Source organism: Misgurnus anguillicaudatus, chromosome 12 (assembly GCF_027580225.2).
Source record: "Misgurnus anguillicaudatus chromosome 12, ASM2758022v2, whole genome shotgun sequence".
NCBI classification, from domain to species: Eukaryota; Metazoa; Chordata; class Actinopteri; order Cypriniformes; family Cobitidae; genus Misgurnus; species Misgurnus anguillicaudatus.
The window spans coordinates 16549143-16568731 of NC_073348.2; the positions used below are offsets into that span (position 1 = coordinate 16549143).

Genomic DNA, 19589 nt, shown 5'->3' on the forward strand with positions numbered 1-19589 from the left:
ACATATCCACAACACAGGCGCGAAACGAAAGTGTCGTTCCGCTTCAGACTAGCATCAACCGTCTTCACGTGAAGAGACATGGATGTGCCTCAAAAGCGAAAACGCGTGAGCCACGAAACAACAAATAAACAGTTATTAAACAGTCAACCTACTCCGTCGACCAGCACAGATGGCCAAAGCGAAGGTTTTGTGGAGGGCTCGATAATGCGCATTACTATGCATAACTTCCTGTAAGTGTTTAACTCATTGTTTCAACTCCAGTCCTCTCTGTCATACATACTTAAACGTTTACTGCACAGTTGACTTTAAGATTAAAGCACACTGAATCGTATTTATGATGCATATTCCCGGTTTTATAGCACATATGACCATTCCGAGGTTTTTCCCGGACCCAAACTCAACATGATAGTGGGAGCCAATGGCACAGGGAAATCCAGCATAGTGTGTGCCATCTGCCTGGGCCTGGCAGGAAAACCGGCTGTCCTGGGCAGAGGAGACAAGGTGAGTTTTACTGGACCCCATTATAGAGATTAATCAAAGCGTTTGTATTGGGTAACTAACATTTGACTGTCAAATGAATACGTCATAACGTACATACTCAAGTCTGGAGAAACCTCGTGCATAAAATCTTGTTAACAAAGATCTTGAATACATTGTGAATTTACTATTAAACCTTGTGCATTTTCACGTTTAAAAAGTTCCCACAAATGCAGACAGATCCACAAATACATACATCTATCGACATGCATTTAACAGATCCGCAAACACATCCATCCATTCACAAATGCATTCAACATATCCACAAATGCACACATCTATTCACAGATGCATTTAACAGATCCACAAATGCATCCACAGATTTTTATTTTGCAATTCAATACAAAGATAAATGCACACTTTGGGGCAGTAGTAGCCTAGTGCAGTGGTTTTCAAACTGGGGGCCGCGAGATGGTGCCAGGGGGGGCCCAGTTTTATGACATTTTATGAAATATATTAATTTATCATAAATTCTGTGTAGTTAAATCTAAAAAAAATAAGGCTACTAACCAAAAGCACTACTTTTTTGTATAATTTAATGTCTTTTTTAATTAAAATGTTGAGTTTTAGAACAGTTTTTGTCACAAATTTTCTTTGGGGGCCGCAAAGGAATACACCGTTTCACCGTGCACGCTGAAAAAGTTTGGGAACCACTGGCCTAGTGGGTAGGGTCTCGGGCTTGTAAGTTGAGAATTGCTGGTTTGAGGCTGTGTCCAAATAACCACACTCGCGGTCTTTGCACTTGACCACTTGAATTGACCACTTGCCCAAGTGTTCTAGTGGGCGTGAAGATCCCAAGCGTGCATGTAAAAATTATTCACTTGATGGGACACACTTAGCAAGTGTTTAAATGTCAATCCAGGTAATGGCAGCAATTTGCACCAAAACGTATTCATTTTTTATTTAGGCTATGTTAGGCTACTAAGTTTTTCTTTAAATAAAATGAACACATAAACAAATAAATTGACATTTAAAGAATATGATCTACAGTTATCTGAAACTTTTAGACGTAGAATTCTTTGCACCTGTAAAATACTCTTAATTTTTGTGCATGTAGCTTTATTAAAGTTTATTTATGTTGTCGTCCCTGAATAAACGACACGATTAATGTTGTTTTAATGTTATAAAAGCAGTTACAGATGTTTTACAAAATACATAACAATGTTTGCACCAATTAAATGTGGAAAACTTTTCGTTTTACTATCAACATATGTAAAAATCCATTTATTAACTTACAATTAAAAGTTTCCACAACATCTCGCGAGATTTGGGCAAAAGTCTCATGATTTACATTCTGAACATGATGCATGATGGAATACGCTTAGCCTTGAATACCACTGCGAAGGGGTTTCGAGATAGTGTGGGTTAAGGGCCCTGCACTTTGCCAGTTTTAAGACATGGGACAGTCTTGCTCACTTACTTCCTGTCGCGTGCACGCGCTCTCAAGTGGCCAAGACCGCAAGTATTTGGTATTTGGACGCAGCTTGAGTCTCTTACCGTATTTTCCGGACTATAAGTCGCATCATTCAAAAATGGCTCATTAAGATGAAATGACATATATAAGTCGCAGTGGACTATACGTCGCATTTATTTAAAAAAAATTCACAAAATCCAAGCCGAAGAACAGACATTTAATCTGGAAAGGCATGTTATTGAACTTGTCAATAACACACAGAACAGAAGGCTGAATAGGTGTCCGGACGTTAACGTAATACAAACAGTTATTTACACGATACACAATAGCATACAGAACTTACCTGGAAGGCTGAATAGGCTAAATTAACCGAACAAGCCAACCAGCATGAAGTTCACAGGCTCGTCATTCCACATCACTGCATTCATTTAATTACATAAATACAGAAGCAGCATATGGCGGCCTCTCGCGGCTGTAGACGGTAATGTTGTCCCTTGCCTCATAAATGTCAAAATTAATTCATACTGACTTACAAGGCACAGCTTACTATAAGACGCAGCACCAGCCAAATGATGAAAAAAACTTGACTTGGTGCAGACAAGCATGTCACTCTTTCATCAATGGTTTTTAGACTGAGAATAAAATATTCTAAATTTCCAAATTAACATTTGTCCCTTTTGAGTGTTTATTTGACCACATGTTGTTTGTACAAAGCACAGCTGCACAACTTTATTCATTTTCTTTTCCAGGTTGGTGTGTATGTAAAGCGAGGTTGTAATAAAGGCTCAGTTGAGATTGAGTTGTAAGTATTTATTTATTTATTCAATCACAATCCACAAAAGTTTTTAGAGACTCTGAGCTGTTTAAATCGTTCAAACATTTTTAGGTACAGAGCACAAGGAAACTTGGTAATCACCAGAGAGATTCAGGTTGAGAACAACCAGTCGTCATGGATGATCAATAAGAAGCATGCCAGTCAGAAAGCTGTAGAGGAGGCAGTGAAAGAGCTGCGTATTCAGGTTGGAAACTTGTGCCAGTTCTTACCTCAGGTAAGAGGTTTTTATTTTGTATTTATATTCTTGAAAAACCTAAATAAATGAAAAAGAAGCAGTCATTGCTTAGCCTTTGATCTGATGTCACAGGAGAAAGTTGGGGAATTTGCCAAGATGTCAAAGCTGGAGCTCCTTGAAGCCACCGAAAAATCAGTTGGTCCTCCAGGAATGTTTGAATACCACACAAAACTGAAGACATTTCGCCAAAAGGAAAAGGAACTCCAGGTAAACATTTATCTTGTTATGTTTCTAAATTCAAAGTCAACATGGAGTAGTCCTGCACAATCCACGGCAAATTCCCATTCAGGTCTGACTACAAACTGACATCGAACAACCAATGGATCTGTGGATTAAATAAAATTCAGCTATAACATTTTAATGTTCTGTTAAGCTTATACGGGTGATTCTCACGAAAACTTGGTTTTAAAAATGTCAAGCATGAAAATGTAAAAATTGCTTAAATTTACTTTTTTTCCCACCAGACATTGAAGAACAAAGTCTGGAGTAAATGGGAACATTAATTTAAAAACTTTTACTTATCATTTAACACTTTTTGTAACATAATTAAAAAAAATATTCCTAAAAAATCTCATTACCGCAACAGTCAGAAAACATCAACACTGACATATTTTCAAAATGACATGACAAACCTGAAAGAACATAATTTGGAGATTCTGCACATGCATTTAAAATCAAAGTATTATGCTTCTATTAATTCAATTAACATTTAATAAGCATCTGTTGCGGTAATGATAATCAAAATGTTGTGTAAGCATTCTGACAAGACAATATTTCAAATTAACTGTAAAAAAATGATCTTACCTGGTAGCCATCTTGAAGTAACTGGTCCATGTGCTTGGTCACTCAAAATCAAACTTTATTAAAATTCTGTATGTGTGCTTAAACTGTTCTCAAAAAGTGTTGCGGAGGATGAGAACATCAGGCATGGACACATTATTTTCCTAATTTTTCTTCATTATTATTATTATACATGAATATTCAGTAAATATTTTTTCTGTCATCTAAAGTAGTCTAGCAAAACATCCATTTATTTTTTTCTTAATATTTGTTAATTTGATTAAATTACAACATAACGCATGTTCAAACACAGCCGGACACATTGCGGTAATGAGAATTTCAGCAGAAAATGAGAGAAAATGTACTATTATAAATTCTTATGTTGAAATCACACATTGTTCAAGGTAGAACACAGTATTGTGTTAATTCTGATGCTTTTTAATGTTACTATATTTCACATTTTAACGCTAAAATCATTAGTGCCGTGGTGTTTCAATGGTTTCGTGAGAATCACCCATACATATGTCAACCTAAATGAAAAGCGACCTGACAGATCTTTAGTTTAACTCGCTTGGGTTTCTTTAACAGACCGCTTGTCAGGAGAAAGCCAACTTTCTTGAAAAAACCAGACAGCGACATGAGCGTAACAAACTGGATGTGGAGCGCTACTACATGAAGAAGAGACACTTGGACCGGATCCAGATGCTGGAGAAGAAGAAACCCTGGGTGGTGCGTAACTAACTTCAAGAAACTTTCCTAGACACCTAAAAAATATACTGTATTTTCTTAGTAAATATAATTTATTTTAGCTTTGAAACGTACAAAAATGTTTTTCCAATCACTTTTCTTACCCACATTTTCAATACTAGTTTCCACAATGGTAATTTATTCTGGTACGCTCATTTTAACCTCTATCTTTAGGAGTATGAAACTTCACGTAAGGAGCTGGAGGAAGTGAAGAAAGAGAGGGATGAAATAAAGCAAAAGCTTAAGTCACTAAAAGAAAATCAGGAGCCTCTGCTCAGAAAGATCCGCTCGGTGGAGACTCAGCTGCAGCCCATTGAACAGCAGATGAAGGAAATGGTAAGCGAATCACAAACTCTTCTGAATGTTAACATGATAAACCTTTTTTTTCTCTTATTAAAATAACCTTGTTTTTTTTAGTCTGCCAGCATCAAAGAGGCAACACAGAGGTGCAAGCAGAAACAGGATCAGCTTGAATCAAAAAACAGGAAGGTATGTTTAATGGTCGACCATGTAGATTATTTTATTATAATTAATAATAATAATAATTTGTTACATTTATATAGTGCTTTTCTCAGTACTCCAAGCGCTTTTACATATGAATGGGGGAATCTCCTCATCCACCTGGATGATGCGACGGCAGCCATATTGCGCGAGAACGCCCACCACACACCAGCTTATTAGTGGAGAGGAGATTGAGTGATATAGCCAATTAGTATGAGGGATGATTAGTAGGCCAATGGACAAGTTTGGCCAGGATGCCGGGGCACACCCCTACTCTTTTTCGAAGGACATCCTGGGATTTTTAATGACCAAAGAGAGTCAGGACCTCGGTTTAACGTCCTATAACACACCGTATAACACAGCATACATTAGCAACTGCAATTTTTTATTGTGAATAAAACATTTGCTAAGGCAAGCATCATTGCTATTGCTCGTATTTAAGGATTTGTTTTATTTATTTTTTTAAAGCAGAGGGTCTGTTCTTTAATTTGATATATTGTATGTTAATATATTTAAAGAAAATTTTCTGGAAGGAATTAATTTTTTTGTGAAAATCATAAAAATTGCTGCCGCAGGCAATAATAAAAAAGAAACGCTGTCAGTGAAAGAGTTAAAATAGTTAGCATTTTCTTCATAAATTGTGATAATGTTAAAAGTAATAAAGGAGTTACTATGTAGAGAACGGCCGATATATCTGTTTTCCGATATTTTCCCCGATATTTGCACATTTTCCGATTATCGGATATCGGTTTTGTAATATCGGATTGACCGATAAACGAGAGAATTGAGAATTGCGCGCCGGACGCATCTGAGGAGAGGAGCTCACAGCAGCAGAAGCAGTAGCAGCGTGCACAGCAAATATGACGGCGGAGTGACGCGACTTCATTAAAAGGACTTTGAGTATACTTACTTTGCATATGAGGCATTTATAACACATCTTATTTGTGCATGAATGTATGTTATGTTAAATAAGTTGATATATTAAAAGCAATGTATGCAGCTTGTCCAAGAATAGAGACGAACTCACAGAGTCACGCTGGCTGATCCATAAAATCCGGTCCCAGTAACGACGTAGCTTTGCATGAATAACCCAGCCATGAATTAATGCTTTGTGGAATTAAAAACGCTAAATTAAATTTGTTTTTCTGTTATTTATGCTTATCATTAGCATCGTAAAATCACGTTCATATTGCTGTTCACTTACCGGGGTTGAAGGCTAAAGCACAGCCACCACTTTTAACAAGATTTACCCTAAGTTATATTAACATTTCCCAGATAGACATTATTTTGCTAAAATATCTAAATAAATGTCTGGATATTAATTAATTATTTATTACCTCCGCAAGCGGTCACAGTTTGATACAGTTAATGCGTGAGTAAATGCATAGATAAACAGCGCTGTCTACAGCCATTTCATAAGCTATAACAACAAAGTATTAATTATTATGACATCAAATAACGTTACCAGTTAAGAAATTCAGTGATAGATAAGCCGTTTTGTTTGTTACTTTCCTGAATGTAGTATTCCAGTCATTAATATTATTTGTAAAATCTCTTTGCTAACTACTTGTTGGACTGCTGAATGCTACAGGTTTTATATCCCAAAAAAAGCACTTAATCCACCTGTTTTACTCTATAAACTATGTATAACAAGCAGCCAACTCCGCTATACTTTTCTCTCTCTCCCGCTCCGTTACCTGGCAACCGCAGCGCGAACTTTGGATCAGTCCATTTCTGACGAAATGATAGGGGTGTTTGGAATGGTCCATGTATTGGGAATATAGTTTCTACATTATTCATTAAATTAATATTATTCTTCACTCGTTCAGACCCCTCTATTTATTACTTTGTATGCAAAGAGGGAGTGATTATGATGATGATTATTATTATTATAAGGGTTTGTTCAGTTGAGTAGTGTTGTAGCAATTATGCCAAAAACAGAAGTATAAAAGTAAATAAAAATCGGTTCAGCATATCGGTTATCGGGCACATAAGCATCCAAATATTTGTTATCGGCATTGGTTTAAAAAAATGAGTATCGTTCGATCTCTATTCTATGTAAGATATTGATTGGTTTGTTTGGTTATTTTTTAGGTTGATGACATCAGACAGCAATTTAGTCTGAAGCGGACAGAAGAGGAGGACCGGCAGAAGCGAATCGGCCATACAGAACTCATGATCAAAGACCTTCAGAAGGAACTTCTGAACATTGGGGATCAGGAGGATGTCACACCTCAGATTGATGCCATCAATGTCGAACTAAGGAGCATTCAGGAGAAAAAAGCCCAGCTGGAGAGCGAGACTTTGGACCTGCGCCGAGAAAAGGACGAAGCCTTTGGAGAACTTGCCCGTAATAAAAATACAAACTTTCTAGTACACAACATGCAAATGTGTTGTATATAAGGAAATGTAATTGTTTACACCAGAAGCGGGAAGCGCGAGTGATTTACGTGTTAAGTCAATGCAAAGACGCGATTAGGCATCTTGCGGCGCGGTAAGCGCGAATTGATCGTTGCCGCAGGAAACGCACGAGTAAAAAAATCTGAACTTCGGCGGATTTCCGTGCGCGTTAACCAATCAGAACCTTGCTGTAGTAGTGAAGTGATTACAGGAAGCAAGCGTAGTGGCGGAGTCTCAGCGGAGTCGCAGAAGCCCCTCCCATGACGCGAAATTCCGCGTGAACGTCTCGAATGACTAGAATTTCATGTGCGGCTTTCACGTTCAAATGAAGCGAGTAAACTTAAATGTTCAAGCGTCCAACTACGCGCGAATAGCGCGTTTTTGCCGCCTCTACCGCGGCTGGTGGGAATGCACCATTAAAGTTCATGTGAAGTCATTTCAGAGAATTGTTTCTAAATGCATTATACATGTTTGAAATGTATTGCTGAAACATGCCATAATGACTGTAAATTATGTAGTACTTTACACAGACTTTAAACTCGCAGTGAACCAGAAGTCACGATCGACTTTTCTTTGAAGTTGTGACATATTTCAGAGTGAAACAGAATATCACATGAGGAAGATAGTGGGCGTGGCTTGTGTTTTCCACTGTGCTTTAATTGAATATAGAAAAGTAGGCGTTTGACGTCATCTGTGAATAATGGCCACAAGGGGCCGGGAGTAAATTTTTTTACTTTGATTGAAGTTTATGAGGCCACATGAATAAAAAAAGACTTGCACAGATAATGTTTTTATAATAATAGACACTGCAATATTACATAAAAATAAGAATAGTCAGTTTTGATTTAATTAAAACTTTAAAACTTTGTGAATTGAAAGCATTTTGTGTTCACATGTATTTGGTTGGTTGTTTTGTTGAAGGTTTGCAAAATCGTATGAAGAGTGTGAATGACATAATGAAAATGAAAGAGGAGAAACTGCGCGCACGTTTCCGTGACACGTACACCGCTCTCATGTGGCTAAGGAGGAACCAACGTCTTTTTAAAGGGAACGTCCATGAGCCCATGATGCTGGTGGTAAGATAAAAGCCACTCAATAACAGTATGTGTGTTCACTTCAGGCAGATCTGATTGACCTTCTCTTGTTTTTAGATAAATGTACGTGAATCACGGTATGCGAAATATGTCGAGAGCCACATTCCCCTCAAAGATTTGCAAGCTTTCGTATTCCAGAAGCAGGAGGACATGGAGAGGTTCATGTCTGAGGTTTGTGGCCTAGCATATAGTAATAAACGCCACCTTCTATAAATAACTTCTATATAACATTGGATTTGTGCCATTATTGTTTATGCTACACTGTGCAAAGTGGGTGGAAATGATTTTTTTGTCAGGCATCTTTTGTAGCTAGAGAATATTTGAGTTGATTTTTTTTGTTTCTCAGGTGCGAGACTCACAGAACTTAAGGGTTAACAGCGTCATCGCTCCAGCAGAGTCATGCTCGAACCGACTACCATCACGTCCACTCGAGACGCTGAAGTAACACACTTTTTAACCAGTTATTACCTCTGATTCAGCACTGGGAACATTTGTTACAGATGGTGTGTTAGTGATTCATTTGTTTTTACAGGCGATATGGCTTCTTCTCGTACTTGCGTGAGCTGTTCGACGCTCCTGAGGAGGTCATGAGTTACTTATGCCATCAGTACAAAGTCAACGATGTGCCTGTGGGAACGGAGACCACCAAGAATATGATCGAGAGGGTATGTTTATTTAGAGATGCACTAATCAACCAGTCATTACTCTCAGATGGTTTTTGATTCCCTAACATCTATTATGTGATGCATTTGGTACATGCATTTACTTTCGGTACAGGATGATCAAACATTGTGCATCTAATTGTGTATAGCGACCAAACTTGTACTACTAGCTTTATGGACATTAATGTCGAAAGCATTTTTCATATAGTTGTTTTCCTTTCATAGGTGATTAGAGAGGCCCAGCTGAGGATGATCTACACAGCTGAGGAGAAGTACACAGTAAAGACGTCCGCCTACTCTAACAATGTGATCTCCAGTAACTCCGCCCTACGCCCCTCTCAATTTCTCACCATGGCCATAGATGCTGATGAGAGACGACAACTGGAGGAGAATCTGAGAGTGAGAGACACTCCACACAGTCACTCTGACATCATTGATTTAACATTAAACATTGCAGCATATCTTTAGCTGTTAATGTTTGATGTTGACTGCAGAGCGTAGCGTGGAGCGAGAGAGGAGCGGAGTGTGCGAAATATAGTCAGAGCGGGTTTTTATCCAAAGGAACGATCGATTGTGCTTTGCTTTATAGAGACACTAGGGGTGTGACGAGACACTTAATCCACGAGACGAGACACGAGATTGGGTTCACGAGAATGAGACGAGACAATATTTTTCACTTTTTAAGAAATCCTCAATGATAAAATAAATGAATAAGAACCTGAAATCATGTTATTTTTAAAAGTTTTAACTAATCAAGGACTGTCCCTAACAATTATTTTGCTAACTGATAATGAAGTAATTTGTTATTTTTGGGTAATAAAAATAGACCCAAGTGAACAGTAGCCTTTAAAATTACATAATAACGAAGATGCAATAAAACCAAGTTACATTAAACAACATTAACAAACACATTACAATTATGGCCTATAAATAAAAAGCATTATGTATGTATTATAACAAATGCCTGCAGGGGGCGATAGTGGACTCTTCTCGCAGACGCAGTCTTCACTTTCACTTTAAATGGGAGAGAAACGCTTATTTTTAGCCAAACAATGTTTAAATCCACTTTAATATTTAATATATGTCCATTTCTTTACAATAGAAATGATACAGTCACTGTCATTTTTTGAGCAAGAACATGAAGACATTAAATCATGTAAACTCTGTGTGAGGGTTTAATCTGCTGAGACTTCACATCTGACACTGATCTACAGACAAACACAACGCGTCTCAGACTGCACACGAGTTTCCAAACGAACATTATTGGAAACCCAAACAAAAAAGCAAACGCAGTAAAAGACAAATATAATGCATGCACTGTAAAAGGGTCAAACAGAAAGCTGCATCCTCCGGAGGTCGCATATGCAGGCTGCATACGTCATCAAGGTTTATTTCAGATCATTAACTGAGCATTAGATTCGCAAGTCGTGAGCATATTACAACAATTTGCGAATAACTAAATAATTAGTGAACTTTATAATTGTTAATAGTCTCTAATAAGACAGTCTTTATAAAGTAAATGCAGTTTAAAAATGCGACCTCCGAAGGATGCAGTCTTTTATTTGAGAAACGGCCAGCATTTCACATCCACAAGAAATCTCGTGAGACATTTAATTTCATGTGAGATCTCGTCGCACCCCTAAGAGACATGTTCTTAAGAGCTAAATACTGTATGAAATATAGAAAAATAGGAGAGCAATGTAAGACTTCTTTGACTTGTTGTCCACAGGCGGCAGAACACCGGGTTAGGGTCATTGATAATCGGATGGAGGCCATTCGTGAGCAACAAAATGTTCTTTGCCGCCGTGACAATGAGCTGCGTGCTAAAAAGAAGCAACTCTCTGAGCAGAAAGCCAAAAAGAGACAACTGGAGCAAAAGATCAGCACAAAACAGGACAGGTACCTTATACTTTTGCTGACATGTAAAACACTTGCACTTACAAACATATATTTGTGCATATGAAGGAAACTCAAGGATTTACATTGAACATCCAGGACACACACTATGTTTGAACATGTAATGCCTAAAGGCCCTGTTTACATTTGTGCATTTTTGTTTTCAAAAAAGCATTTTAAACTGAAAACGACCCTTGTCTACGGACATGATGCCATTGACGGGCTTTTGGGCTAGTTTTGAATGTCCATTAGGATAGTTTTGATACACGAAGCTGGCAACCCTGGCTGTCAGATAGCAATGTTTAGGGTGCATGTAAACTGTATTGTTGTAACCTTCAATCGGATTAAATACATATGGATTGACAAAATGTTGTGCATGTAAACATAGTCAGTCTCACAATTCTTACTAGTTTTTTTTTACTGTTTTTCTTGGTAGTTTGAGGCAGATGCAACAGAACAAAATCGACTTGGAGGCTGTTGAAGAGGATACAAACGCAAAGATCTCTGCTGTGAACAAACAGAAACTGGCCATAGTGAAAGAGTATTTGAGTGACATGAAGGTGCGTTTGTCTCTGCACACATTGGATGTTTCAGCAAGGACAAAAGGAAATGGTTTCATCCTTAGATGTTTTGTTTCTCACTGCTGTCTGTGTGCAGGAAAAGGCCAGGCTGAGTATGGAGAAGGTGTATTTGGCTCTTCAGAGCGCAGGTCTTGCTGCCGAAAAAACCAAGCTGGAGACGGACTGCAGAGAAAGTTCGGCTGAACTCAAGCAAGCTGAGGCAAGAGATGCTATAGTGATAAAGTCCAAAATTAAAGAGATCAGCTGCCAGTGTGTGATGCTAGTAATGCCAGGTGAATACAGGAAATAATAACGTGTCATGTGTTTGTTGTTGTACAGCAAGCATATACCAAACTGGACCAAGTGAAGACCAACCTGTTGGCCAAGTGCAAGACCTTGTTGACAAGGGCCAGAGGGATCTGTAACATGACTTCAGGACAGACGGCAGTCCCAGAGGAATTACACACAGTGCGTTAGAAGCACAAACGTCTTCTTATCAATGTCTTCTTTTAATAATTTTACATCGTTGTTTGTTTCTTTTTTTTTAGGCGTTTGGCCAGTTGCCTGATACTCTGGATGAGATTGATGCAATGTTGAATGAGGAGAGGACCAGAGCTGAATGCTTCACCGGCCTCAATGAGAATGTAAGAGAAACACATGTGTTTATTTAATAAATGAGTCCTTGAACTCTTTGATAAGCTCTGCCTTAAAATGTTAATGACCGATCTTTAAATCGATTTTGTTTTTTGTTAGCGAATTTTATGTTGCATGGATTCAATACAGTGTTTCCACTACATGCATTCTGCCGTGGTGTGCCGTAACGCCAAAAACATTCCCACTACCCCTGCGGTTGTGCCTAGAAGGGTAACAGCAAACGAAATCTTGCCGTAATGAGTAATGTTTTATCGTAATTTTTTACCCAAACCTAACCCTAAACACAACATTTAGGCCGGAGTTGAATCTCATCTAGGTAGGAATGCTGTTTTCATCCTAATTCTTCTTCCACCTATAATTTTCTGTTCTTTTTGTGATGCGCTTTGGAGCATAAAGCTTTTTTATGATTTTAAATAAGCACAATGTTTTCTCCTTTCTGTGAGTGTAAACAAGTATACCATTTACAGTTTCGAATGTTGTTCTACTTCTATCTGTATGACCATTAATATAGGGCAATTTAAGGTGCAAGGTCATCACGGATATGCTGTTCACCGGCATATTCAAGACAAGATTCAAGACTTACATCGATTTAAATTTAAATGTTTTTTGGCCAAAAGTAAGCATTTCTTATAGTACATAATACTGGTTTTAACATATACAGCTATCAGCATTTTATATCAGTAAGGGGATTTCCAAGTGGGCCATTGACCCAAAATTTCCACCAGATGTAGCCATCAAGCCACATATTGAATTCATACAAAGAAATCAGAACATTTAAGTATACAAGTTGAGTCATAATAAATAAAGTGAAATGACACAGGGAATAAGTATTGACCACACTTTATTTAATACTTTGTAGAAAAGCCTTTGTTGGTGATTACAGCTTCTAGACACCTCTTGTAATGGAGAGACCAGTTGCCTGCAATGCTCAGGAGTGATTCTGGCCCATTCTTCCACACAAATGGTCTTTAAATCTTGAAAGTTCCTTTGGCCTCTTTAAGAACTTTGATCTTCAGTTCTTCAGTACTCCTGAGTAATGAGAAGCCTTTATAGGCCATCAATTTGGACTAAAGCAGCTGATATCAATTAGTATTGATAGGGGGCGGGTTTCTCTCTCAATACTGACAGATTTCATGTGATCTCTTGGCTTTCTATGCCATTTTGCACCTTGTTCTCTTCATGTGTTAAATACTTATTCCCTGTGTCATTTCACTTTATTTATTATGACTCAACTTGTACACTTAAATGTTCTGATTTCTTTGTATGAATTCAATATTTGGCTACATTTGGTGGAAATATTGTGTCAATAGCCCACTTAGAAATCCCCTTACTGATAAAAATGCTGATGTGTCAAATACTTATTTTCCCCACTGTATACTAATGTTTTTGTTAAATAAATCTGTGTGTTTACCTGTTTTTGAAACTTTATTTGAACCGTTGTCAGAAGACATTTTTCCTTCCTCCCTTTTCTTAAAATTTCTTCTGTTTCGTTTCATCTGTACTTTTAGGTGGTGGATGAATATAACCGTCGTGAGCAGGAGATTAATACTATGGAGAAGGAGCTGGACGATAAGACAAACGAACTAAACAATTACAGACAAAGCATTGCTGAGGTATCCGCAGACAAACCTGTTTACAACTAATATTAACATTAGCTTCTGGTTAAGTCAGACATGATGTTTTAGTTACAGACATCTGAAATGTGTTTCCTTTGATAGTGTTTACTCTACAGTCGATTACCTGGAACCGATGTATGTTTATGTGGTCCATGTGTAAATCGAATCGTATAAACAATTAAAGAACATGTCTGTGTGTTTGACAGGCTAAGGAAAACTGGCTGAATCCTCTGAAAGTGTTGGTTGATCAGATAAACGAGCGGTTCAGTGATTTCTTTCGCTCTATGCAGTGTGCTGGAGAAGTGGATCTACATTCAGAAAATGATGTGAGTATTTACAAACCACTCTGGCTGTTTTAACCCTTTTCACACAGCGTGTTGATGCCAGAAAATTTACGAGAGTCGCTGTGCAACGTACCTATGGCAAAAACCATGATGGCGTCGTTACCGAAAGCTGTTTATGAACTTTAAAATATGGATAATTTTCTTACAAAAATACAATGATTACCCAGAGAAGACCTTTATTAACCTCTTGGAGCCATGTGGATTACCTCTGTGATGGATGAATGCACTTTTTAGAATGTATCTTTATAGAAGATACATTCAGCAAGTGTGCATGCACATGACAGTTGACTTTGTGTTTTTGTGTTTCAGGAGGAGTATGATAAATACGGCATCCGTATTCGGGTGAAGTTTCGCAGTGACACACAGCTGCATGAGCTCACCCCTCACCATCAGAGCGGAGGAGAGCGCAGTGTATCCACTATGCTTTACCTAATGTCCCTGCAGGAGCTTAACCGCTGTCCATTTAGAGTGGTGGACGAGATCAATCAGGTAATGCACTAAACGCACATTTGTGAAAAAAATGATAGAGTAATACTAGAATATCCAAATGTATTGGCACTTTTCCATTGCATAGTACCAGATTGGTTGGGTCGTGTCGCTTACTTTAGTTTGGCTCGATTAGCTTTTCCATTAAGTTTATTTTGACTACAGAGTGGGAGGGGTTATAGGCATGTTGTTATATTTGAACTGCCTACTGCTGTGACATTATACAAAAAGTGGGAGCGAGCAGAGGGAGCATCATTTGAATGCAGTGTTTACATACATAAATACATGCATTTATTTGTCAGTCTGACACACAATCTAAATTGACCACCACAAATATTTGTTTGCACATTGCGTTGATCACTATACCTGTCTCACATGACAGTTTTTGTATAAATGCCCGTGGTGTCAGTCGACGCGCTCTGCTAAGTGGAGCCTTATTTAAAAAGTCTGGAAAACACTGGTAGGGTGTTCCTGATTCTTAGCCTGTGGATGTTTTCACGGCTAAAAAGGCGATTAAGAACTTACAACAAAGCACAAATAACAACAGATTTGCTCGAGACAGCGCACACCCAAAGGTGAAGCTAATCTTGCCTTTAGCGATGAAGCTGGTAGTGACAATTCTCTAAGAACAATCAGTGATTTACAGTGTTTTCACGTCACATTGTAGTATCAGCTCAGCTCGCTTGGAACCACAACCAAAGTGGTACTAAAAAAAGGTATTGGTAATACGTACTGTACCCAGTAGAAAAGCTCAAAGAGCTGACCCAACCCAACTTGTCATCATACACGGTTTTGACGCGTGTGCAGCAGGCACTTATTTTGACAAAACAAGTGATGCACACAGGATCTCTCGACACACAGGACACATATTTTGGAAAATCCATATTTTGAATAAGCGCCCCTGGGATGAGGAGTCACTGGGCACTATGCAATGGAAATGGTCTAATTCCGAGAAAAAATCACGGTAACCGGATGCTGCAAATCATTTTGACGGGTAGTTTAATAGTACAGAAAATTTGAATATGTGACGTATTTACAAATGATTAAACCAAATATTGTTTGTTACATTTGAACGTCTCGTCTTTTCCTCACGAAAGGTCTGTATACATTTAAGCAATACATGAGCAAATAAAATATTTCAAATCAATCTTTAATGTTCCTTACCTTACTTATGAGGTAAATTGTTTTAAATCACTTAGTTGTAGAGGCATACCTTATTTAATGAATATATCGTGAATATAAGTGAACCCCCCCTGCTGTATTTCAAAAGCATTTGAATTTAGCGTTGTCATATTTGGTACGGCATCTTTACATGTAACCATATTAGGGCTGGGCGGTATATCGGATTTAGGGGATATATCGATATGGGTTCCCAACGCAATGCGGAATTAGCCAATACCGTTCATATCGATATGGTTTAATGCGACTCACGCGCGCATACACGCGCTTTGCACGAGCCCGCCTGTCACAGCAAGTACGCGACATGGAGAAGCACGCAGAAACTCTGTGACGCTTGGATGCGCCTCATGAATGTGGACATTAAAAAACTGCAGCTGCATGCACTCGGAGAATTGTAATAATTGAGTTCAAGACTAAAATAAAATGTCTCCTCAATCTGCTTTTACAGAGAGATCATTGGAATTAAGTTACCGCTACATATGTGTGTGCTTTCATCCCAACAACATGTCTGACGCTCCATCACAACACTAATTTATCTAATACGCTATTGCAGTTATTCCTCATCACTATTATAGTAATATCAGGTGAGTGATACTGCGTTGATACATCGGTTCGATGGACAAGTGCGTAGATAAAACAGAAACTCCGAAGGAGAGTTTATTAGTGGGGAACTTTTTCCTCAGATTCAAAGCCCAGTATAACAGCCACAAACAAGTCTGCGTTATTTAATTTTAAAACGTCACTTTAGAATTAGTAACGAATGATTGTGCTGTTTCAGTGAAGCTATTAGTGTGAATTAATGAGATTATTATTGAGAAATAATAAGGGAGGATGTGTGTGAATGAAACAGAGACAGTTTAAACGTGCTGAATGTGTGCGCTTTATAGTTTCAGTTTGCACGTAGCCACAAACGTAGTTTAAATTTTACGTGGTTTTCACCGGACAGCGACGATATCTTGTATTACCTTTCTTCACTTCAAAGTTGTTAATATGAATGTGAATTTAAGACTTGTAAACATGTTTGTTATTTCGCTGCGTACAGGGCATGGACCCAGTCAACGAAAGACGTGTGTTCGACATTGTTGTGAGGACGGCTTGCGGCGGGAATACTTCACAGTATTTCTTTATCACGCCAAAGGTAAGATTTACCTGCGTTACTGTGTGTAATCTGTATATCAATTAAAGGACTGCGACATTTAATCATTCAATGTGTGTGTTTAGCTTCTCCAGAATCTGCAGTACGCTGAAGACATGACAATACTTTGTGTGCACAACGGGCCCTACATGTTGCCTCCAAACAAGTGGAACACTAAAGCATTCATCAGACGGGCCAGGCGTCGAAATGTTTAGCGACAACTGGTGTTGGCCTACTAAGGGTGTGTTGATTGTTCAAACGATGTTGAGGTATCACTGACATTCTTCTTGCCTTAAGCACTTTCATACAAAGTTTAATTTTGATGTAATGGAGACAAATATTTACGTAGAGGTTCCAATGAGTTCAGCGTGTGCAAGCAAACTGTTTTAAAGGAAATAAACACTGTAAAAGCTCAAAGTTAAAACGGCACAGGAGAGTTTGTAATATCTCTGTACATAATTTTATTTACATGATACAATTTCGCAGTAATGTTGAGTAACAAGATTATATGTGCAATACATATAATAAATAAAGATGGTTTGTACAAACTTGCATAACTAAAATCAAAACAGATGGTTAGTTTTACTGTGTAAACTCGCTAAGCTCTAAATAAACAGCACGGTGCAGCCAGACCCAAAACAGAAAACGGACTGAGCCTCATAAAATAAAATGCTGTTCACAGAGTACTTGGATACATACTCGCATACTTCACACCAAAACGTATTCAAGCGTACAAATGGGGCTGATTAAATGACACAAAACAATACAGTTTTTCTTACCAGCATGTGACAGTCAATCTACAATACCCATTGGAAAGTTCACACACACAAAAAACCCAAACATTAAGTGAATTACTGAGCAAAAAGAAGTGACTTCTAGTATGCAGTCAATTTTAAAATACTCATTTCACTAACCATGCAAAACACCCATTTATAAATCCAACATTTTAAACAGAACAACCACATAAAAAATTGGTGCCCCTTACAACTCAATACGCAAGTACAAAACTTAAAATTCATACGTTTTATTTTGCTAAGGAGGAGGATAGGAGAATGAAATCATTGCTTCACATTGTCAAAAGATTTATCTCAGCCATACTTAACAAACAGTGGGATCATGGTAGTAGTTGTTGTTGTTGCTCAAAACTGATCATTAAGCATCCTGGTCTGGCTGCGGTTAACATTTGAATGGATTTATTTTCACATAATCTGTTTTAAAATTTATTTTTCACATAGTAGAAAGAAAAAAAAACAGCTTGATAATTCATGTAGACTACTCAAGCAGAAAATGTTGCTGATTAATGTCAAAGGCTGACATGAAGGTGAACGTTTCGACCCAGATGAAAACAGAAGAGCGTCCATTTGCTACATGAGCCAGCCATGCACTGTTGCTCCAACGGCACTCGGGTCGGAGCGGAAACAGTCTTCAGATACACAAATGACTGCGGTGACAACACAACAGTCAGCCTTCATCACAATCATCCGATTCCAAGTTACAGCAACATTCCAACAATCAGATTCCATGTTACAGCAACATTCCCGCTCAGAAACAGACATGTTAGGCAAACGTCTCTGGATTGACGCCTTATATAGACATTCCTTTTTGTTTTTTTTAACCTTGAAGCTCAAGAACGGAAATCAAAACAGAAAGACGGAAATAAAAGTGATCGCTCATGCATTGGCTTAGAAACAGGATTTTTTTCCCCATACTGTAATTTAAAAAAAACTAGTCTTTAGAATCACAGGTCATGTGTGAGTCCTTTATCTGATCTCTCGCAATATCAAGGTGCAAGATTTATATTCTCTGAATCTTATCGGCGACCACAACGGGATTCTCTTTACGGATCTTGGCTGCAGCCTCCGCCTTGTAGTCGTAGGGGCAGTTGTGCTTGTCCGAGTAACGATGAATTCCACAGAAGAGATTCCCACAGCGGCAGTCGAATCCTGACAAATAAAATAAATATTGATCTCTTAACATGTGAACTAATAAACAGGGACACCACTCTTTAAAGTACTTGGGAGTACAGGTTATCGTTCTCACCTGTTAGGCCAACCTTCTTGCGACACATAAAGCATCTGTTCTTCTTGGGTTTGGTGAGCTCGGGCGTTTTGGCTTCATCGCCATCAGCTGTACTTGGAGATGAAGCGGATGCTGTTGGCTGAGTTACAACTGGAAAGACATTTACAGAAAATTGATTATTAGACCACCTGTCTATTTGTCTCAAAGGCCCTTTATACCACAGGTGCTGCAAGCATATCACACCGCCCAAGTAGCAGTGCTTTGCCTTCTGAGAATATAGTTCCTAGTTTGTATACTGTTAAAAGATGGCTGTGTCTAGTATGACCGTGTTAGTGGTACTCGCTGTGACTATACAAATCACAACATATAAAATGGGAAAATGTTAGCGTTATTGTCACTTATTTGGAGCAGTATGCTAGCTGGAGCCATTTACTTCCAGTCTTTGTGCTAAGCTAGGCTAGCGGTGGATGTGTCAGTTACTGGGCACACAGAGAT

At 38.3% G+C, this 19589-nt stretch overlaps 2 protein-coding genes across 4 annotated transcripts in view; one reads left to right on the top strand and one right to left on the bottom strand.

Moving 5' to 3' along the window:
- Positions 1-18035, top strand: smc5 (structural maintenance of chromosomes 5). Its single transcript, XM_055209063.2, has 24 exons — positions 1-230; positions 360-501; positions 2701-2753; positions 2838-3000; positions 3094-3228; positions 4390-4530; positions 4723-4884; positions 4966-5037; positions 7144-7399; positions 8371-8525; positions 8601-8714; positions 8890-8984; positions 9076-9208; positions 9431-9604; positions 10935-11104; positions 11538-11661; positions 11759-11881; positions 12001-12129; positions 12210-12305; positions 13824-13928; positions 14138-14257; positions 14585-14764; positions 16983-17078; positions 17162-18035. Exons 1-24 carry the CDS (start codon positions 79-81, stop codon positions 17288-17290), a joined length of 3219 nt encoding a protein of 1072 aa, XP_055065038.2. The 5' UTR covers positions 1-78; the 3' UTR covers positions 17291-18035.
- zfand5b (zinc finger, AN1-type domain 5b) overlaps positions 17513-19589 on the bottom strand; it is a 16018-nt gene continuing 13941 nt past the window's right edge. For all 3 annotated transcript variants that reach the window (XM_055209069.2, XM_055209067.2, XM_055209070.2), the window contains 2 exons: positions 19116-19244; positions 17513-19018 (listed from right to left, as the gene is read on the bottom strand). In XM_055209069.2, coding sequence (XP_055065044.2) covers positions 18870-19018; positions 19116-19244 — 278 coding nt within the window. In that variant the 3' untranslated portion in view covers positions 17513-18869. The remainder of the gene's footprint in view (positions 19019-19115; positions 19245-19589) is intronic.

Bases quoted from the DNA above. Each gene is read 5' to 3' on its own strand.
- smc5 (XM_055209063.2), top strand. From the start codon at position 79: ATGGATGTGCCTCAAAAGCGAAAACGCGTGAGCCACGAAACAACAAAT. The intron at 5,038-7,143 runs GTATGTTTAATG...GTTATTTTTTAG, and splicing joins TTGAATCAAAAAACAGGAAG to GTTGATGACATCAGACAGCA. The intron at 9,209-9,430 runs GTATGTTTATTT...TTCCTTTCATAG, and splicing joins CCAAGAATATGATCGAGAGG to GTGATTAGAGAGGCCCAGCT.